Raw genomic sequence first — 20,727 nt, 5'->3', positions numbered from 1 at the left:
AATTGGCCACTGATCAGCAGCCAAGCAAAGGCTTCTTGTCGCCTAGGCAACCCCCGGCCGGCCACATTTTTTAAACGTTTGTTCGTTCCTTGTCTTGTGGTCTGCCTCTGCATCACCCTTATCATTCTCCCCTCCCATCAGTCAGCGCACCTTGTTGAGAAGCACGCTCACTACCATGCTTGTGTGCGGGATTTTCTTGTGGCAGCTGCATTACAACCGGTATTTCATCTTGTGCTTTAAGTCGTATGCATATGCACAAATATTTATGGGAGGGTAAGTGGGAGCCGGGAAAGGCTGCATTCTAGCTGATTCGGCACTAAATGCAGCTATGTTATAAGTAGTATAAGCTGTATAAGGAGGGTATCCAAGCCAGAGGAAAAGAAAACTCAAATGGGCACCAGCATTTCCAGGTGACACAAGGGCTACGACATACGTACACTGTAGTGGAGCTCTCTGAATCAATTTGCAACGTAGAGTGCAATGCGCAGTGCACAGAAGCACCACTGAAAATGCACCACGTAGCAAAAAAGGATAGAGTGAAAAGAAACAACAGCAGACTTGTGCGGCCTTGCAGAATCGCAGCACAATTTACAGTAAAGCTGTTTTTTTCAAGCACTTTCATGAATTGCAGTTGTCTAAAATTAAACCACGCACTTTAACATATTGCCCGCACACAACTTCCTGTTTGAAACCTTGCCTGCATATAATGCCTTCGAGTAGTTTCTTACATTTCTTTTACAAAGACTAGTTGATCCACATGCATTTCACTTCACATATTAACTTGGCATAATGCCCCCACCCCCATTGTTATTAAAAAAGTTTGAATGCAGTGGCAGTTACAGTTCTTTCGGGACAGTGAGCTAACTTCTGCACTGATAATAAAGCAGACTTATAACATTTTGCTCTGTTTTCATTTATTTAGCAAATACTGCCGGCCTGTATTACAAGCCTTAGGCAAGAGTGGGGTACAGAAATAATAAAACCAGAGAAAAGATACATTGCAGCAAAAGAAGCAAACAACGAGACTTGACCAGAGTTCAAAACACAGTAGAATCGAGTACAAAAGCAAAACACTTGATTCAAAACAAATTACATGTGTGCCCTATTGTTCACTCAGGGCTCGTAGAAACAAGTTCACAGTTTCGGAACTGACCATGTTTCCAGGCAGACCATTCCATTGAACAATGGTGTGGGGAAAAAAATGAGTGTTTAAAAAACATCTGTTTTACACAGAAAGGCGCTAACCTTTTTGAAATGATAGGAATGCGTAGGGCAGTGGGTAAGGGGCTCAACTAAAATGTCTTCCTCTAGTTTTATTTTATTATGATAATATAAGTAGAATAATTTTAGTCATTTGTGGTGACATTGCATGTCCCGCTGTTCAAGTCCTATGGTGTGCAATAGGACTGTTAGGTATATATTCCAGCTTTAGCAAATACATATAAACTTGACTACCTTGCATTGGACATTTTCTAGTTTCACTTCGTTACTTTCAGTCCAGGGATCCCATACTGCCACAGCATATTCTCATAGGAGTCGTACATAGGTTTTATAAGCTAAAAGCTTCATTTCTTGAGTAGATTGTGTTAGTGTTCTCCTCAAGTAATGCAGTTGTCTTAGAGCTTTTTTTTTTTCAATATGTGAGATATGCACATTCCATCGAAGGTCAGAGGTTATGTGAATTCCTAAGTATTGAAAGGTATTTACAACTAATATAGGTTCTTTGGCTATGCGATATGTAAAACTTTAAGGATTCTTTTTACGTGTGACATTCATTGCTGCGGTCTTTTTGGAATTCAGTCATTTGCCACGTCGAGCACCAATTTTCTATTGCACATAGGGAGTCACTTAAAAGAAGTTGGTCGTTAGGAGTAGAAATTTCTTGATAAATTATACAATCATCTGCGAACAGTCGCATTTTAACATGTATATTTTCAGCAATGTCGTTAATGAACACTAGAAAGAAAAGGGGACCTAGGACAGAGCCCTGCGGAGTATAGGAATCCACAGGGATCGCATCAGAAAGAACACCATCGACAGCTACACTTTGACGTCTGTGTGAAAGATAGGCTTCGATCCACGAGAGTAGGAAATCTTGTTTTAATATGGGTTTTAATTTCAGCAATAATTTGTGATGTGATATGCGGTCAAACGCCTTCTCGAAGTCAAGAAAAATGATATCGACTTGACTTTGCCTATCTAATGCTGCTGCTAAGTCGTGAACAGTTGCAATCAGTTGCGCAATAGTTGAATCCGATGAACTCGGGGTCCAATCGATTTCCACTTCCTAGTAGGCGGTCATGCTGTCAAGCTTGTGTAAGGCCACTGCGCGATTTCTGCCCGTAAGCCAGCTTGATGACTCTGCGACAGTACCAGCGCTGTTGGTTGCCAATAACAAGATTCTCCTCAAGAAAATTGGTTATGTGTTTACAGATGATATGTTCTAGCAATTTTATGGAAGTGCACAAAAGAGAAATCAGCTTGTAGGAAAAAGCTGCTGATGGGTTTCGTTCTTTAGGAATCTGAGTTATTTTTGCGAATTTCCAATCTGTTGGCGACTGAGCATTTCAGTGATTTCTTAAAAACTAAGGTTAAGTACTTCACGCACCACTCAGCATATCGGACTAGAAAGGTGTTAGGTATTTTATCGACGTGGCGACTTCTTGGTGTCTAAGTTGAGCAGAAGAGATAACACGCCGTCCTCAGTTATACAAGTGTCATTGATTGGAGGTAAATCATCAATGGAAAAGTACTGTGCTGTGAAACCGTCGTCATCTGTGAATCCACCGAACTGAAGTACTGGTTGAGCGCCTGTGCAATTTCTAACTTGTCCTGCGTAGTCGCGCTATCTGTAGAGAGGCCAAGGAAGGATTTCTTGCGTGGCACGAGATATTGCCAGAACTTACTTGGAGATAAGAAAGTTTTTCACACGTACAGTGTGGAAATAGTGTTTAGCCTTACTGATAGCGTTCCACATACAACTGGCATAGTCCGGAAATCTTATCGGCTGTAGTCGATGAAAGACGTTTTGTATGTTGACGTCTTGCTTTTTTTCAGTTTACGCCCCAGACGCGCAATGTCTTTTGTCATCCATGGATTGCTGCTGCACACTATTTTCCGTTTTCTTGGCACAAAATCATTTATGCATCGGTGAACTAAGTTTTTGAAGAAGGCCCACATGTGCTCAACCAAAGAACTCTGTGATTCATACAAACAAGAAAAAAATAGAAAACAAACTGTAGTTCATCAAAAATATCGACGTCACTTGCACGTGAGAACAAGGGAATATTGGTGTAGGTTGCAAATCCAAGGTTAGGTTTAGCATTTTGTGGTCTGATATTCCTTCTAAGACATCCACATGGGGGCTTACAGCGTAGCAGGTTGACGGTAACTATGAAGAGGTCCAGAGTTTACTGTGAGCAATTTTGTACCCGGCTCTGCAACTAGCTAAGTCAGATTATGCAAGAGCACCACGTCGAGGAATGGTTGTCAGGCACTAGTGAAAGCCTCTGGAGTATCGGTTAACTAATTTATTGACGGAAAGTTGAAATCCCCTGTCAACAACAAGTTAGCAGAACGAATTTAATTTTGGCATAGGAATTCATTAAGCTTTTCTACGCATGTATTATTACAGTTCGGGGGCCGATAAAATCGCCCGATGATTAAATGAAATTCTTCAAGGAATACTTTGACTATTAGTATACTTTCTAGCCCGTCAATGCTTAGTGACCTTGACATTTGCAGAGATTCTTTGTATATTATTGCGACGCCACCACCGCGACCATTCCTGTCACTCCGGAAAATATAACTACATGGTGTTACTTCACTGTCATAAATATCTGGACGAAGCCATGCTTCCGTCACTACTACAACGTTAAGAAATGTGTCATTCAAAATGTTACTGCATTTTCATAGCCTCTACACTGGATGGCGTTGAAATATTTTAGGCCAACTAATGACAAATTTTAAAGCCATTGCCTGCATCCCCACCCTGTTACTTTCTCAGCCTCAGTGTGCTGTTTCTTTACTTTAGAGCATTGTTTGGTCATGCACTTGAAAGCACTACAATCATCGCATACAAATGCACAGTCGCGTGGTTATTTTTATATTCCATGGGCTTTCTTTATGAGGTGCAAAAAAAAATGATTGCCCATTAAATAGAATGTGAAATACTGCTGTATTACATGTCTCTGGGAACGCTTTACAACCGTGTCATTGGATGTTTCTTGGTCAGTATTTTACTTCCAAAGTTACCAAAATGTTGGCAGCATCGTGGCTGAAATCCAAGGGAGAGAGATCTGTTTGGTGAGCAGCACAATGTGTTGAGGCATGCTGCTTGTACAGCTCGTCATACTGCTGACAGAGTTGTATGACCTCAGCAATCATCCAGGGACTCTTAGCAACAAGTATTTGGAAGGCATGGTTATCGATGCCTTTCGTGACATGCTTGATCTTGTCAGCTTCGTCTATAGATGAGTTGATGCGCTTGCAGTGCGAGAGCAGTCTTCAGTGTAACTTGTGAAGTTCTTGTCCTTGTGTTGAACTCGACCATGCAAACACTGCTCGGCTCAAAGCTGGCGAACGGCAGGGCAGCCGAAGGCCTCTGTCAATGTTGTTGTGAAAGCCGACCAGGTGGTAAGATTGGATTCACGATTGTGAAACCATAGGCTTGCTACATCCATCAAGTAAAAGATCACATTAGTGAGCCTGGCACGGTCGTCCCACTTATTATAGGCACTTACACAGTCATACTTGGCAAGCCAGTCTTCCACGTCACGGTCGTCTATTTGTCTATTCCGCTAAATATAGCAAGATCACACTGCCGGATGATGCCAGGGCAGACGGTGGTACAGGAGCAGCAGCCTGGGATGGTCCCGGATAATCCATGTCATTAGCTGGTGGTAGTGTCCGACTTAGGAGTTCCAGGATGTGGAAAAGGAACCCAGTGCCTCCACAAAGTACTAGAGGGTGTTTGCTTAACAGCATTAGTAGCTTTGCAGCGGTAGGCCGAAACAAGTAGTCGGTGCTGTGGAGAAGCGGGCAACCAAGCACTTCTAATCGTATTCTTCTTTCACCAGCACCATTCCCAGTGCCTTCAGTGCACCGTATTTTCCTGCATGTAATCCACCACTACACATAACTCACACTCCCAATTACAGCAGCCCAAAAGGGGGGAAAAAAAAAATCTGTGCATATAACCTACATAAATAATTGCACATGACAATGCTGCAATCCTTGCAAATAGTGTCCGTTTGCAGATGCACGACTCGTCCACGGTATCTTTGGCCAGCAGCGTTTCCCTCCATCCCCCTTCTTCAGCGATGCTTATAAAGCTGGATTCAAACGACGGACGTGATATGTCACATGACATGTGACATGATTCGGGTCACTTCACAGCTAGCATTTGCACGACGAAGGATAACATTGCAGACGGAGCAGCCCTCACATGGACAACAGTAATGAAGCAAACGCTACTCACATGTATCGCGAAGCTCTTCGCCCAGACCAAGAAAGCACAGGGGGCGTGGGTGTCGTACGTATGATCACATGATCCACAATCCGCAAGCAGAAATTCAATTCGCTCCATTGTATGAAAGGTTTATCATCAGCTTATGCTGCACTAGGACGACAAGTTCTAGTTCTGAGTTCCAAATTCTAGTTTGCTTGTGCCGCGTGCACTAAGTACTAAACGCAACATGGCAATCTGTAAAGAATAGATGACTGCGGAGAGAGGGGAGCTTCAAAGCGCAAGGGTGGGAAGAGGGTGGGGTTCTCTGGGAGATAATGAAACTAAATGGCAGAGAACCTGGCCTAAGGGGAGACGCTCCTCGCAAAAACATTTTTTAAATATTTGTACTAGAGATTTGAAAATCCACCCACTTTAAAAGCTTTACAAGCAGATTTCAAATATGTCATTAGTTTCGGTGTAGCCAATATAGTTCTTGAGTTATGTCATACACAATGGCAAAATAGAGCGATCTTGTGGGCACTTTATCGTGTAATAAATTTTAACGAAAATATTTGCACTGTAGCTTATATAGTTCTTTGTAAACAGTTAACTGCCAATATCTATCAAACAGCATCTACAAATACTGCAACTATGAAAAAGAAATTAGGACACTTCAACTATTTTTTTTCACAATCACATGAAACTAACTATGTACATCTATAATTGTCTTATACCTACTAACAAAATTCGGCATACGTACTCTTGAGGATATGTACAGTGCTGATACATACTTGAAATTGCAATATCTCCCAGCAGTAGTTGCAAAAGTGCAAGGTTAGATTTCAAGGAATCGAGAAAAAAAGTTAGCTGAAATGCTCCAATATTTTTGCATGGTTCCAGTAATTGTACACGCTGTTTGGTTAAGTACTGGCATTTTGTGATCTACAAAGAGCTAAACCATGATGCTTTTTGTGAAAATTTAGTATATAAAGAAGCATGCCAACAAAGTTGACTATATTTTGCCATTGTGCATCACATAACTTTAACAGCTACACAAAAGGTAATGACATATTTGAAATCTGCATAGAACACTGACTGGCTCAATTTTGAAACCTCTTGTTGAAGTAAAAAAAAAAAAAGGTTCCGAGGAGTGTCTCCCCTTAAAGTGTGGCTTCACAGCAGCATGCGCTTCACTGCCGTGAAACCCCATTTGAAGATGAAATTTGCATTTAACTCGCACCCCGACACTACTGTTAAAATTTTTGCATTTTTGTTGCAGCTTATACGTGCAAAAATATAGTGACTTACAGTTTTCATAAAAACATGCTAAAGACGAAGACAAAAGGAACATATACGACAGAACGGGCACTGGGAATGCTGGGAATGGCACTCGTCCTATCATATGCATTCTTTTCGTCTTTGTCTTTAGCACTTTTTTAAGAAAACTGTCAAGATAGGCCAACTCGTCCAAACCTAGGTATTGTTTGGTAACTGAGTAATCTTGACTGATTGTGCAATTAAACGCAATGCATAAAATTCTACTTGCTCCATAGGCTCATGAACAAGATGTTTTTAGTGAGGTCTTCCTATAGTACACACGAATATTTTTAAACCTTGGCTAAAGTTAGCTGGGACACCCTGTATATGTGTCCCACTGCAGGAGAACTTTTCACTGTCAGCAATGTGAAGTGCTCACGAGTGTATTACATTTGAACCCGCTTATATCACAACTCAAGTTCTAAGAAAATCCCGTTATTATAATCCATAATTGTTCTGACTGTATTGCACGAAAAAAAAAAATAGGGGACAAACATCCGAACATTTTATTTAGCCAGAAAGAAGCACAGTCAAACGCACTAACAGCATTAGCAGCTTTAACAATACTCGAATGCAACAATGAGTAGCTATTGCACTGTGAAATCTTGTGTGTGTTCCATGGTAAAATAAACCGCTTACTACAGTGTTCCTGTGCCGCATTATAGGCTATAACAATTAAATCCGGCTACTGGTTGTCTGCAGCAAAAGGAAAAGGAACACGAAATCCAGGAAAGGCAAGAAAACTCGAGCCACTTTGCCGCACCCACTTTTGAGTCTTTATGCATGCCTTCGTTACCCCGTTTCAACATCGGCGAGAGGGTGGAAGGCAGGCGGGAGAGGGGCACGCAAGGCCAGCAATGCAATGCAGTGAAGCTGTGCGGTGCAGGGTGTGTGGCATAAAGGCGAGTGTGGCAAAGGGGCTCACATTTTTATTCTTTAATTTTCGTTTTTTCCATTTTTGGCACACACATCCAATAGCCAGATTCAACTGTTATACCTGCTAACACGACATAGGAGCGTTGTTGCAAGCGGTTTATTTCACCATAGAACAGACACAAGAGATTATGGTGCGTCGGCTGCTCATTGTTATATCCGATGCATATATTGTTGAAACCAGGGTCATTATAAGCAGGTTCAACTGTACCAACATGCCTGCACCCCATTGAAAACTATGCTAATGGTGCTGCCACATTAAAGAGTCTGCAAGCTCGTGTACCTGTACAAACCAGCTGCAAGTGCAGGCAATGCATGGATGAAGAGCTTCTGCGAACATGGCTAGCCTGAACTGCAAGATTATTTTTTCTTTTCGGCTTCATTCCAGAGTGAAGAGGAAATGCGTTATGTTCCAATTCACTACTGGTTCACACAAAAATGTTTTTTTTTGTTTTTGCTTCAGTTCCTGATCGATACCCTGTTACCCATAACCTCTGCTAATTTAAACTAACATTATAAACAGTTATAACATTTATTATAATGTTATAACATTATAAACATTATAAACAAGGTGCCTAGGTGAGTTCACCAAATATACTACTGAGAAAACTTACTACGAACCTTGTGCCATGCATGAAAATACAGAAACTGTTAGAGAGCTTAGTAATTGTTTGCAATGTTTCCTAATTAAACCAAAAACATTAAAATTTTGCTACACACACAACACTTAAGATGCTCCCATTTTTTATTAAATATGAAATTGGTATGGAGTACCCTCGGGCCACTGGGACGTAGCATAATATAGCAATATTAGTGCTTTTGAGCTCTTGCTAAATAAATTTTAACAAAGGCTGTATTTAATCCACATGTATTTAACCTATTGTACTGATTTGCCATAGTCGTTTCCCCATTTTTGCTAAGTTTGATCCTGGTGGAATTAGTAGTTCTGCAAAGGAAGTGGGCTAAATAATTTTACGCTGCTCGTTAAGCACACTCATAATGCTCTAGAGCTCTTGCAAACATAATTTATTGCAAAGGCCACAATTACCCCTGCACTTCAAACACTGTGAACACTTCACCGATATCGTGGCCCTTATATTCAGCAAATAAATACAAGGTGCCTCATTTAGTTTACTGAAGACATTAATCCAGGGTCCTCCACTGTTGCAGAGTTTATCTGTTTTCATCATCAAGTGTTTTCGTGTGACTGGCATAGCAATGAGCTCATGCCAACCACCTAGTGATCAAGTGCTCCCTTCTGTGCTTTCTTTTTTGTTGTTGTAGTTTACCTTAAACGTGCCTTGGTTGGCATTCCAATCTAAGGCACAAGGTTACGAGTTCTACCCCCAGCCACAGCCACTGTATTCTGATTGGAGGAGAATGCAACAAAGAAATGCTTGTGCACTTTCAGCCGCTGCCTGTCCAGAATTATTTCGTAGCCCACAACCTTGGTGTTTCTGAAAGTCCCAGCGTTCCTTTTGCTCATTAGACCTTGTGATTGAATGAATCAACTCGGTCAGTAAGTGGGCTGTTTCTGTTGCAGGCGTCGCGAGGTGGAGCTGCAAACAGCGCTGCGGACCAAGGCCATGCGCGAGCGCGACGAGAGGCGCGAGCAGATGATGTACCGCTACACGCTCATTCGGATCCGGCTGCCCTCTGGCCTTTTGCTGCAGGTGAGTGCTTGCCATGGATGGTGTGCGAGACACACTTGACATCTAGTAGTGCCTCCGACACTCGCAGCGTCATATCAGCGTCCTATGGCGCTATTGTGGACGTCAACAGATTTTTCCACGTTGGCGTTCTCCGTCAGTCGCAGAGATCGCAGCCCTGTTAGCCAGTCAGAGCTGATGATACGATGATTTCATTAAAGATGGCAGTATGTGCCGGTGTCCTGAAGGGTAGCACCACTGGTTGGTAAGCTGATGCCAGTGGGTGTTTCAAAGCTTGCTCTCAGCTGTCTGTGCTGCCTGTCCTACACAGCTCATTAGAACAAACTTGGCTTTTCTTTTTGTGCATTTGGCTCGTCTGAGGTAAGGATGACTGCCAAGATTGCAGCATACAAAAGTGTAGCTTCTGCGATTATGCCTCAGTGCACTGTCGCAACAGCAAAACAAAACATCACAATCTTGGAGGCCATGAAAAGTAATGCACACTGTGAACTTTGTCGTGGTGTTAGGAAGAAGGCCATTCTCTAAGTAAAGGTGTAATGCTTGTGGATTGCTTTTTCAGCCTATATTACTCCCACAAGCTGGCCACAGCACGAGTGAAGTGACATTCCTACTGCTTTCTCTTCTTTCAATGTCAAACACCTGTATTCACAAATGGTCCTTAGCTTGAAGCTCTTCCTTCAATTAGCCTGTGCAATGAAATCTCATTACTGTGAACTTCATATTAACCAGCTTTTCCTTTCTCCAGCTTAATCAAGGTTTGAATAGTTCCCAGCTAAAAGCCTGCGGCTTAATGTAAAAATACCCAGTAATACAAATTTCGAAGCTCCATGTTTTCGAAAAAAAATTAACAATTTTATGCTTTCTCCATGTTAGTAGCACCACAAAATAACACATTTACGGCTGCTACCGCTGCCGCCACGGTCAGTTGCTGCTGCTTGTTGTCATCGTCCTCCTCCTCCTGGACAGTTCTGATTGCAAATTGATGCCAGCCCTGCTGCCATCACTCGCAGTAATCACGGCTCGCAGAAGTAGGAACCACCTGCAGAAATGCAAATTGGCACTGCGAATATAGTGAGATCACACTCATTGCATCATTCACAATCGTTGTAATCTTGAAGGATTGAATAAAAAACATCTGCAGCAACAGACGGGTTTAAAGTTCCACCTAAACCTAAGATCAATCAGCCCAAGGATAATGGTAAAATTTGTGGATGCTTCAGGGCTTTGGTAATGTTTAGTAACAACATGCTGTGCTGCAGCGTGTGCCGATGGTAAATATATGAAGGACCACTTGCGTTATCAGCGAACTTATGCATAGGTCCGAAGATATGCGCCACTTCCAGGTTCATGGACGATAGTCGGTGGGTGCTCGAGAATCTCTTTGTCATGATTGTTGTTCAACTGCAGCATGACATTTCATCCTGGCAAGAACAGGATGTATATGGAACATGTAGATCAGTGATGCTATTAGCCAATGCCTTATCGGAGCAGCTTTTGGAGCAGCCAAAAATGCATTTCGAAGCAGTAAAACGTAATTTCGGTGCAGGTTTGTGAAAGCAATTGCAAACTCTCTATATTACAAAGTCCTCTAAAGTTCAAATACCAGTAATATTGATAAACCTAATGCCAGCTACACAAATAGCTGCTTGCATAGGTCATTATGCAAAATTATGTTTTTAATATTGTTACGTGAACGATACTGAGACAGAAGTTTTTCTGACAGGCCAACATGACGAGTCGGGGACTACAGGAGTACCAGAGATCCAGGTGAAAAGTGGACGTCTCTGTGTTGGCGATCGTACAAATGCCATTGCTTCTCTTGGGAGGTCAGGAGGCGAGCGCGGGCACTTTTGCGTGCTTGGGCTGCCCTGGTGATGGTGTCAAGTGCATACTCGCTGGTCTCTGCTGTGGCGGATAGAAGGGATGCTTCCAGAGGCAATGTGGGTTCTCGGCCAAAAACAGAACGGGAAATAAACAGCAGTGTCGTGACACGAATAATTATATGCAAAAGTGACAGGGTAGGGCAAGGTTCCCAATCAGTATGGTCAGACGAGACATACTTTGTAAGCATGTTTGTCAGGGTACGATTCAGACGCCCCGTGAGACCGTTAGTCTGTGGACGATAAGCGATAGTCAGCTTGTGCTTGGTTGAGCAGGACTGCAGGATGTCGGCGATGACTTTTTAAAGAAATGTCCAACCATGGTCAGTGAGAAGTTGGTGTGGAACACCATGCTCCAGAATCACGTCGCGTAAAAGAAAATCGGCAACATCTGTGGCGCAGCTTTTTGAAAGAGCTCTTGGAAGAGCCACAGCGACCCACTTGTTGCTAGACGTGAATAGAGGTAAAGGGCCGAGTAAGTCCAAGCCAACGCGAAAGAACGGCTCCGAAGGAATGTCGAGCAGTTGAAGGCACCTGGCAGGGTGCGTCAATGGCGTTTTTCGATGCTGGCATTTCTCACATGCCACAACATATTTCCGTATGGAGCGGGCAAGGCCTGGCCAAAAGAAGCATCCGCGAATCTGGTCGTAGGTGCGGGAGACAAGGTGACCTGCTGTTGGTAAATCATGAAGTTGTTGGAGAACAGCTGACCGGAGGTGCTTAGGAATGGTGAGGAGTAGGGCAGGACCGTCGGGGCGTACATTGTGCCGTTATAATACACCATCCCTGAGAACAAACAGGTGAAGGGATGAATCAGAAGATGAAGATTCCAAGCCATCAATGATGGCGCGCACGGTGGCATCACGGTGGTGCTCGCCGGCAACATGTAGCAGCTGAGAAATGGAGAAAACGCAAGCGTCGGCATCGGGGTCAGGGTCGGCGGGTGGTTTGTCCACTGGATAGCGTGATAAACAGTCTGCGTCTTGATGTAATCGGTCCGACTTGGACACTACCGCATAGGAATATTCTTGCAGCCGCAGAACCCAGCGACCAAGCTGGCTGGTAGGATCCTTGAGTGAGGAAAGCCAGCAGAGCACATGGTGGTCCATGATGACAGAGAAGTGTGTGCCATATGAGTACAGGTGGAATTTCGAAACCGCCCAGATGAGAGCCAGATATTCACGATCTATAATCAAATGGTTGTGCTCCGCTGCTATGAGGAGGGGGCTAACGTAGGCGATAACACGATCTTGACCCTGTTGGCGCTAGGCTAAGATGGCTCGCATACCGGGACCACTGGCATCGGTACGCACCTCTGTAGGAGAGGACGGGTCAAAGTGGGCCAGCATAGGTGGCATGGTGAGAATGTTGGCGAGGTGGGCAAGTGCGGCAGTTTGAGCGGAGCCCCATGTAAACGGCACGTCATTCTTCAGAAGATCAGTAAGCGGTTCGGCAATCGCTGTGAAGTCTTTAATGAAGCATCGGAAGTAGGAGCAGAGTCCTATCAAACTTTGGACGTCTTTTACAGACTGAGGTACAGGAAAATACGTGACAGCACGAATTTTCACTGGGTCTGGTTGGATACCAGAAGCGTCGACGAGGTGGCCCAGCACTGTAATCTGCCGACAACCGAAGTGACACTTCGATGAATTTAGTTGCAGCCCAGCCTCGCGGAAGACTTGAAGAAAAGCTGATAAGCACTCAAGGTGTGTCTCAAATGTAGGCGAAAATATGGGAATGTTGTTTAGGTAGCAGAGGTATGTTGACCATTTGAAGTCTTGAAGCAACGAGTCCATCATACGTACGAAGGTTGCTGGGGCATTGCATAGACCGAACTGCATAACTTTGAATTGATATAGACCATGAGGGGTGACAAACACGGTCTTCTCTTGGTCCTTTTCATCCACAGAAATTTGCCAATAACCAGACCGAAGGTCCATTGATGAAACGTATTTGGCACCGTGGAGACAGTCGAGGGAATCGTCAATGTGAGGCAAGGGGTAGACGTCTTGGTAATGTGGTTTAGATGATAATCTACGCAGAAACGCCATGTGCCGTCTTTCTTTTTAACAAGCACCATGAGTGACGCCCATAAGCTCGACGAAGGTTCAACAATGCCGTTGGCAAGCATCTTGTTGACTTCATCTTGAATAACCTTATGCTCTGAAACAGAAACTCTACATGGCCGGCGATGAATAGGACTGGCATCACCAATATTTATGTGATGCTTCACTCACTCGCTGCCGCCCGCCGCACGCAGGTACCACATGCTCATCTTTCTGTGCGTCATGAGCGCCTAAGCAAACAGTTTGCGGGACACCGATAAAAATACATTCATCAACATTTGAGAAATATTCCCACTTTATTCCGTGAAGTCTTTACACGTCACAGGCATTTATAACCGTGTGAAAAATCTGGAAGCACTCAGGCATGTGCAGAGGAGCACCACACTTTTCGCACTCCCAGTGGTTTCTCACTTTTCTTTCCTTTAGCCTTACACACCTGGCATTGCCTTGAGGCTACTCATCGCTGTTGCTATTGAAGAGGATATTCAATATCTCATGCTCGGAAAGACGCCGTCTACTGGACACCGCCATTCCTTCAGCCACCAGAGATCATCATGAAAAAAAAAGACGAAAACATAGAGGTGCGTTCAAACGACACATCTCAGTACTGCCATCTATCAGTAATACATCCAAACATCTTCAGATACAGTGGAATCTCGATGATACGAATCTCACGGGGTCATGAAAAATATTCGTATTAGCCGAAATTCGTATCATCGGAACAATTAAAACTAGCTAAATTTAAGAGTCAGAGGTGAATTTACTCAGGCACACGTACGTAAAAAGCATTTATTTCTTGAAGAAAAAGTCTCTAATGTCCTTCTGCTTCTTTTTCTTTGTCAGGTCACTTAGCAGACTTTGTTCAAATCCATAAGAACGCGTGCACGTGTCATCGCTGATTTCATCCGTGGCCATAGCACGCCTCAGAACTTCGAGCGAGTGTAGCGTTTCAGCCGCCAGTGGTGGTCCTTCACCGTCGCCCACGTCTAACACAAAGAACGCGGCCTAAGCACAGCAGCTACTCCGTCGATAGCACGCGGAAAAGGAAGGAAAGCACAAAAGCAACAAAAACGCCACCGCTTCAAACTCTTCGCGCCCAGTCGCGGCCTCCGCGCTGTACGGAGCTGTGTCTGCGCCTCCGCACCAAAAGAGAAAGGGAGAAATTGTGTGACGGCGGACTGTTCTCTTTTGCGGCCGTCACGAGCGAGCATGAGCCCACCGCGGCTCATGCTTGCGGTCGCGTCCGTCCGTGCGCTGGAATCTTGCCAACTGTGGCCTCTCCTCCACACAGCAGCACAACCTCCTCCCTTCCTTAGCAACCGGCGCGCCGGTGGAGGGCGCAGCTGCGCATAGCAACCGCGACGTCACGCAGTAGCGGTAGAACGAGCGCGCGCGTCGGCGGTGGCAGCTGCACTGCCACTCCTTCGCCAGACGTCTTGTTGCAGTCGAGTGGGTGTGACGCATGGCTCCGGAGCGGCCCAGTGATTGCGCGCCAAGCGGTTTGGGGAAGCGGCAGCGGATGCCGGATTCCCCCAACACCAAACGCCAGAAGAACAAGGAGCGAATGCGCATGCGACTGCTGAACATGTCACCAGATGCGAAAGCAAGGGAGGCAGAACGGAAACGCCAACAGCGACTGATTAGATCGCCGGGTATCAAAGGCAGGGAAGCAGAACGAAAGCGGCAGCAGCGACAGGCGATATCGCCCAACACCAAAGCGAGTGAATTGGAGCGCAGACGGCAGCAGCGACTGGCCATTTCACCGAACAGCAAAGCCAGAAAAGCAGAGCGCAGACGGCAGCAGCGTCTGGCTTTCGCCAAGCACACTTTAGAATTTCCAAAGTGTCTTCGGTAATTTTCGTATCAACCGACGTGGGTTGAAAATTGATTCGTAACAACCGTTCTTTAGCACGTTGCAAAGTAATGGGGCTCGGCTGGGACCAAAGAAAAATTCGTATCATCCAGAAATTCGTACTAGCCGTGATCGTATCATCGAGATTCCACTTTAATGTGATAAGTGCTGCCATCTATCAACAGCTTCAGGAAATCGTAAAAGCGGCAGCCCGGTGATTCGCCGGCTTCAGCAACATTGCCACTGCAGCTATGCCCGTCGATTCACCGACTTAGGCAGCAAATGGCTTAACAATTGAAGTCTGGCCCAATTGACGATTGTTAAGGTCGAAGAAGTTGTGGTAGGAAACCAAAAGGCGACACCGAGCTGCTGCTTGTTCAGGCAATAAGTCCGCAGCAATCATGGGATGAACTGTTGCATCAGGGCAAATAGCATCCTGTGGACATGGTGAAGAATCTGAGCAGGCATCTACTGAAAATGTTGTGATGTGGTTATCGCCTATAGTACCCAGCGTTGCAACCGATATGCCTTGGGGTAGAAGTTCCTTTGTCAGGCCAAAATTGACGACGGGGACGCATGTCCAGTTATCGGCGACGGTGAGGACGGAGTGGGGCACAGTGATATTTCGCATCAAAAGGACATCAGGAACAGGTGTGGCGACGTAATCATCATCGGGCACAGGAAGAGATGATAGCAAATCAACGAAAGTCAAGGCTTCAGGTGGCAGGCGGATGAAGGCAGTCATACTAAAATTATTCAGCAATTCAACACGAATATGCGTGAGTAGAGGAAGTTCGAGGCAAAGGGTACCGGCAGAACAGTCAATCAAAGCTGAATGCGCCGTAAGAAAGTCGAGTCCGAGGATTAGGTCATGGGGACAATTGGTCAGCACTGTAAAAAGAACAGGAACGTGGCGGTCGGCGATACTAAAATACGGGAAGTACACATTCCGGTGACATCAACAGTGCTGCCATCGGCCACGCGTACAGCTCATGTCGTAACTGGCGTGCGAACCTTTCTCAGTTGACGACAGAGGTTACAACTCATTATGGGCATCTGGGCTCCTATATCTATTAACGCCATCAAAGGGACACCGTCAACATGAACATCAAGTTCTGGTTCGTTGGGAGCGTTAGTGGAGGATTTCGACACGACGAAGATAATGCAGCACTACCCCCAGGAGCTGCATGGTGAAGTTTTCCGTGTGGGAGGGTCTATAATTGGGCGGCGACGAATAGTGGTGTGGCTGGGGCGATGGGGACCGACGGCACTGAGGTGACGGCGAGCGAGCAGGACGACTGTCATCGACAGATACACCTGAGGTAGGAGGCATATGGCGAGGAGAGTAATTGCGCGGGTCGGCATATGGGGGCAAGGAGACGGGGAAAAGGAGCTCGAATACGGCGACATCCAAGAGGTGTGGCAGTGGCGAGCAACGAGGCCAACGTGGAGGCAACGGAAGCACACGGGCTTGTCATTCGGAGTTCTCCACTTGGAAGAGTTGCGCTATCTGGGAGGGGAATACAGATCACTGTGAGGTGTAGCTGTCGGCACCAGTTGAGCATCGGGTTGGGAGACTGAGCAGGCAGCAGAAAAACCAAGGTTTGCAAGTTCTTGCCGCACAACTGCCTGAATGAGAGAGGTTTCTGGGGCTGATTGGTCAATGGTGGGGTCAAGTGGGCGTGGATAGAACGGTGCTGGACTTGTAGCCTCGAGCTCGTGGCGAACAATACGTGTGATGTGCTCATTTAAAGGAGGTGAAGCGGCGGCTTTTGGCGAGCTCAAAGCGGCGGCATTCCTAGACAATGACGTCGATGGTGGACACATTTTTGAAGACCAACAAGTTGAACGCGTCGTCCGCGATCCCTTTAAGCACATGGCCAACTTTGTCAACCTCGGCCATTTTGTTGTCGACTTTCCGGCAAAGACCAAGCACATCTTGTATGTAGTATGAGACATACGATTCAGTAGAAGACTGAACTCGGGTAGCAAGCTCTTTTCTAGCAGCCATCTGCCGACCGGTGAGATTTCCAAAGAGGTCGCTGAGCTTCTCCTTGAAAACATCCCGGCTAGAGATATCGTCCTCGCGTGTCCGGAACCAGACACGAGGAGTTCCGCCTAAGTAGAATGGGACATTTGCTGGCATAATGGTGGGGTCCCAGCGGTTGTTTTGGCTGACACGCTCATATAGGCTGAGCCGGTCCTCAACGTCGACATTATCTTGGCCGGAGAATATGCTATGATTGCTGGGATTGGTAACCGTAACGTACATTGTTGGCAGGGTCGCAGGAGTAGAAGCAGGCGAGGTGTCGTTACCAGCAGCCATGGCAGAAAGCAGGATGGTGTGGCCACTGCGGAGCTCCGTGGTGAGGACGGGGAACGGCAGCCTTCACCAAAATGTTTCGCGAAAGAAGGATTAAGAACTGGAGACTATTTACAAAGTATATTTGCAAAGGATAATTGCAGTGCTGGCCAGTTCAGCCAACAGCCAGAGAGCATTCGTTGTCTTCGTCGGGCCTACCGCTTGCATCGTCCACTAGAAACACGCAATATGCATGTATCAATAATCGTATTCAATTCGAAAAATACATATTCCAAAATGTTCGAATACTCTGTTGGATACGAATATTCGAATCAAATCGAATATATTGCTGGCTATGCAGGAGCAAACACTGTTCTTAGCATTTATTTCTATCTGATGCAAGAATATTAGGGCGATTTTGTGCTGAACTTGGTGATAATTGTGTGCTACTAGCGAAATTTCACCTGTAAAGCACACTTAGCCAGAAAACGTCTGAACTCTGCAGGAAAGTCAGCCTCTCATTCACCATGTCTCGCAAAGTCATTGTGAAAACCTTGAGCCGCCGGAGCGCAAGTATGGCAGGTGTAACGTCACACCGCATGATCCGCTGCGGAGAGGCATCGCAGCTGCGCTTGGTAGGAGCCTCACCGCTGCAGCACCACGTGATTAGGTGAGGGTTTAACGGCTGCTTCGCTGGTGCTGCTCAGTCTCGCCTTGGATGGCGTGCCAGCTGGGCCATCTGTGCGTATGCTTCAGTGCAAGCAACAGGCTGAATCCATTCATCCAGTAGCTATAGCTAGACAGCAGGCTGCAAAATCTCAAGCAAAGGCAAAGTTGCCTGCTGAAACACCGGAGCAAAAGGAGGCCGGATACGCTCGTTATAGAGAAGCTTGCCAAGCGCGGAAGCATGCCAAGATCGAAGCTACTGCAGCCACCACTGTCATTCAGCAACACGAACAACAAGGAGAATGGGACGAAGCCATGGATACAAGCAGCGGCATCCACAACGAATGTTTAACAAACCACACCCTTTGGCTGGCCACTGCAGCTCAACTGCAGTGGCCAGGTTTCATCGCGGCTTCATGGACAACCCGTTCAGCAGCGTGTGTAGCGTGTGTGACAGACTGTGGCCTAATTTTAATGAGACACTCTGTGCATAGTCTTTGCAAAACTAAGCCAAACAGACCTTTTACTCGTGATGACTAGGTTTACAAGAATTAAACCTCAGCCTTTTCTTTTCTGCAGCAGCACTTCTAATTTTGAACTTATTGCTTGACAGAAAGTGCGATGAGTGACGACAGGCAGGGCATCAAATTGCATCGAATTTATGGGCATTTGATGCGGTATAATAAAGCACAGACTGGCCAGGACAGCTAGTGGAAATTACGAAATTGTCCAAGTTAAGATGAGCCAAATACACAATTTTTTAGTATAACAGCTTACTAGTCTGGTTTTTTAACATTGGCAATGCAATTGCAGTGTTCCAACATAACAAATTAACCCAACTTGTTAATAAATGCATGTGCATATCATTACTCTATATTTGGTTCGTATTCGAAAATTTTGGTATTTGCTCACCCCTAATTTCTACAGGCTGCATCTGAGTAAAGCTTCCTCTTAGGAGGAAGCTTTAGCTTAGGCCCAACTCCAATGTGGCCTATTCAAATACATGTAAAACGCAAAAACGTTTTTCTGAGATAACCCCTGGACTGATTTTAATGAAATTTGTTGCATTTGAGAGAGGAAGTTAAATTCTAATGATTGTTGGGAGCGGAATTTCCATTTAGGACCTGAATTTTGTTTAAAAAAGATTTTTCAAAAATTCACAAGTATGAAAGAAATATCAGCACAAAGTTTACAAATTAATAGCTCTGCATCAAGAACAAATATCATGGTTCTGTAAACAGGATCCATTAGATCATTGAAAGCGGACACATTCGATATGTCAAGTTATATGTTATGTGGATTTGTTATGTTGTTTACAAGAATTCTGCAAAAGCTGTATTTCCATATTACATTTTTTTTAGGTTCACGTGTAACATTTAAATTTTGTCTGCTTTAGATGTACTATTAGATGCAAGTCACAGAATTGTGGTATTTTTCATTGCTGAGTTAGAGTTGTAAGCATGATAGTTTCATTTTCTAAAAATTTGATTTTTGTCAATTTCTAATAAAAACTGACGACCTAAATAAAAAATTTGAAACCAACAGTCACTAGAGTTTAAGTTTTTCTTTTAAATGCAACAAACCTCGTCAAATTTGGTGCTGTGGTTGCCAAGAAAAATGAATTCTCCTTTTGCATGTAATTATATAGAAGCGCTAGAGCTAAAGCTTCCTCTCAAGGCCTAATCCTGCCATATACAGGATGTAGAAACAGTGCCTGGATAGGGCATTTTGTTCAGCTTGAAATTTCTCAACAATCTTCTTTAACAGCCCTCCGGTTGTTGTTGTGGGGGGTGGCTGCAGGGGACATTTTCCGTGCACGAACCCTTGGCTGCCGTGCGGGAGTTCCTCCTGAACAGCATGGAAGAAGCCAGGACCGAGTGCATGCTCACGGGGCCAACCGGCCATGCATTGGACGACCCCAAGGCCACCCTGCTCGAGTTGAAACTCGTCCCAGCTGTTGTGCTGACCGCATCGTGGGGCCAGTCGAAGCCACCCGACCTCCTGCCCGAGCTGAGGGCTATGGTGCAGCCGGTCTAGCAAGTGCAGTCTACACACCATGGCCACTCGCTCAATTGTCTGAGCAAAAAAAAATTGTATTCCAGTGTTGTATAAAGAAAATGAAATTTATGAGACTAGGAAATGAGGCTGCATTGTGTGGAACTTCTGTGAGGACATCAAATGTTCTCAGCCTTCTCTCTGTTCCTTTCTTTTTTCTTTTTTTGCTGCTTTATAGCTGTGGTGTTGAAAGTTCCACTGTGTGCAATGGAAACTGACGAACTGTGCATGAAAAGAATAAAGCATGCTTGTTTCACAACGAGACTGACTCTTTTTCAGTTGGCAGAGCAGTGCTTGCACTGCAGTTTGCTCACTTTGAACACTGCTTCATTTTTTTTTTAAATAATATGCAACATGCCTAAGAAAAGTGGCAGTTGTGCTAAGCATGCTACGCTTTGGAAATGCATGCAAGAACCTAATTTAGATTTACATTAGCCCACCTCTTGTGAAATTAATTGAAGCTATGCGCATTTTTAGCGAGTAAACTGGCATGAAAAACAGCAAAATTGACATGTGCACACCGTCGCCACTACTCGC

General features: G+C 45.0%; 1 protein-coding gene across 3 annotated transcripts in view; it reads left to right on the top strand.

Moving 5' to 3' along the window:
• Positions 1–20,449, top strand: part of Gint3 (GDI interacting protein 3) — a 51,196-nt gene extending 30,747 nt beyond the window's left edge. For 2 of the 3 annotated variants that reach the window (XM_065439842.1, XM_065439843.1), the window contains exons 7-8: positions 9,243–9,372; positions 19,936–20,449. In XM_065439842.1, the coding sequence (XP_065295914.1) occupies positions 9,243–9,372; positions 19,936–20,172 (367 nt within the window). In that variant the 3' untranslated portion in view covers positions 20,173–20,449. Of the gene's footprint in view, positions 1–9,242; positions 9,373–13,741; positions 13,889–19,935 lie in introns of those variants that run through there. The other variant, XM_065439844.1, reaches the window with a different exon arrangement.
• Positions 20,450–20,727: the final 278 nt, after the last annotated feature.

Source organism: Dermacentor albipictus, chromosome 5, assembly GCF_038994185.2.
Source record: "Dermacentor albipictus isolate Rhodes 1998 colony chromosome 5, USDA_Dalb.pri_finalv2, whole genome shotgun sequence".
Taxonomy (NCBI): Eukaryota; Metazoa; Arthropoda; class Arachnida; order Ixodida; family Ixodidae; genus Dermacentor; species Dermacentor albipictus.
Note: the sequence above shows the minus strand (reverse complement) of the source record. Positions and strands in the feature narration are given on the sequence as shown.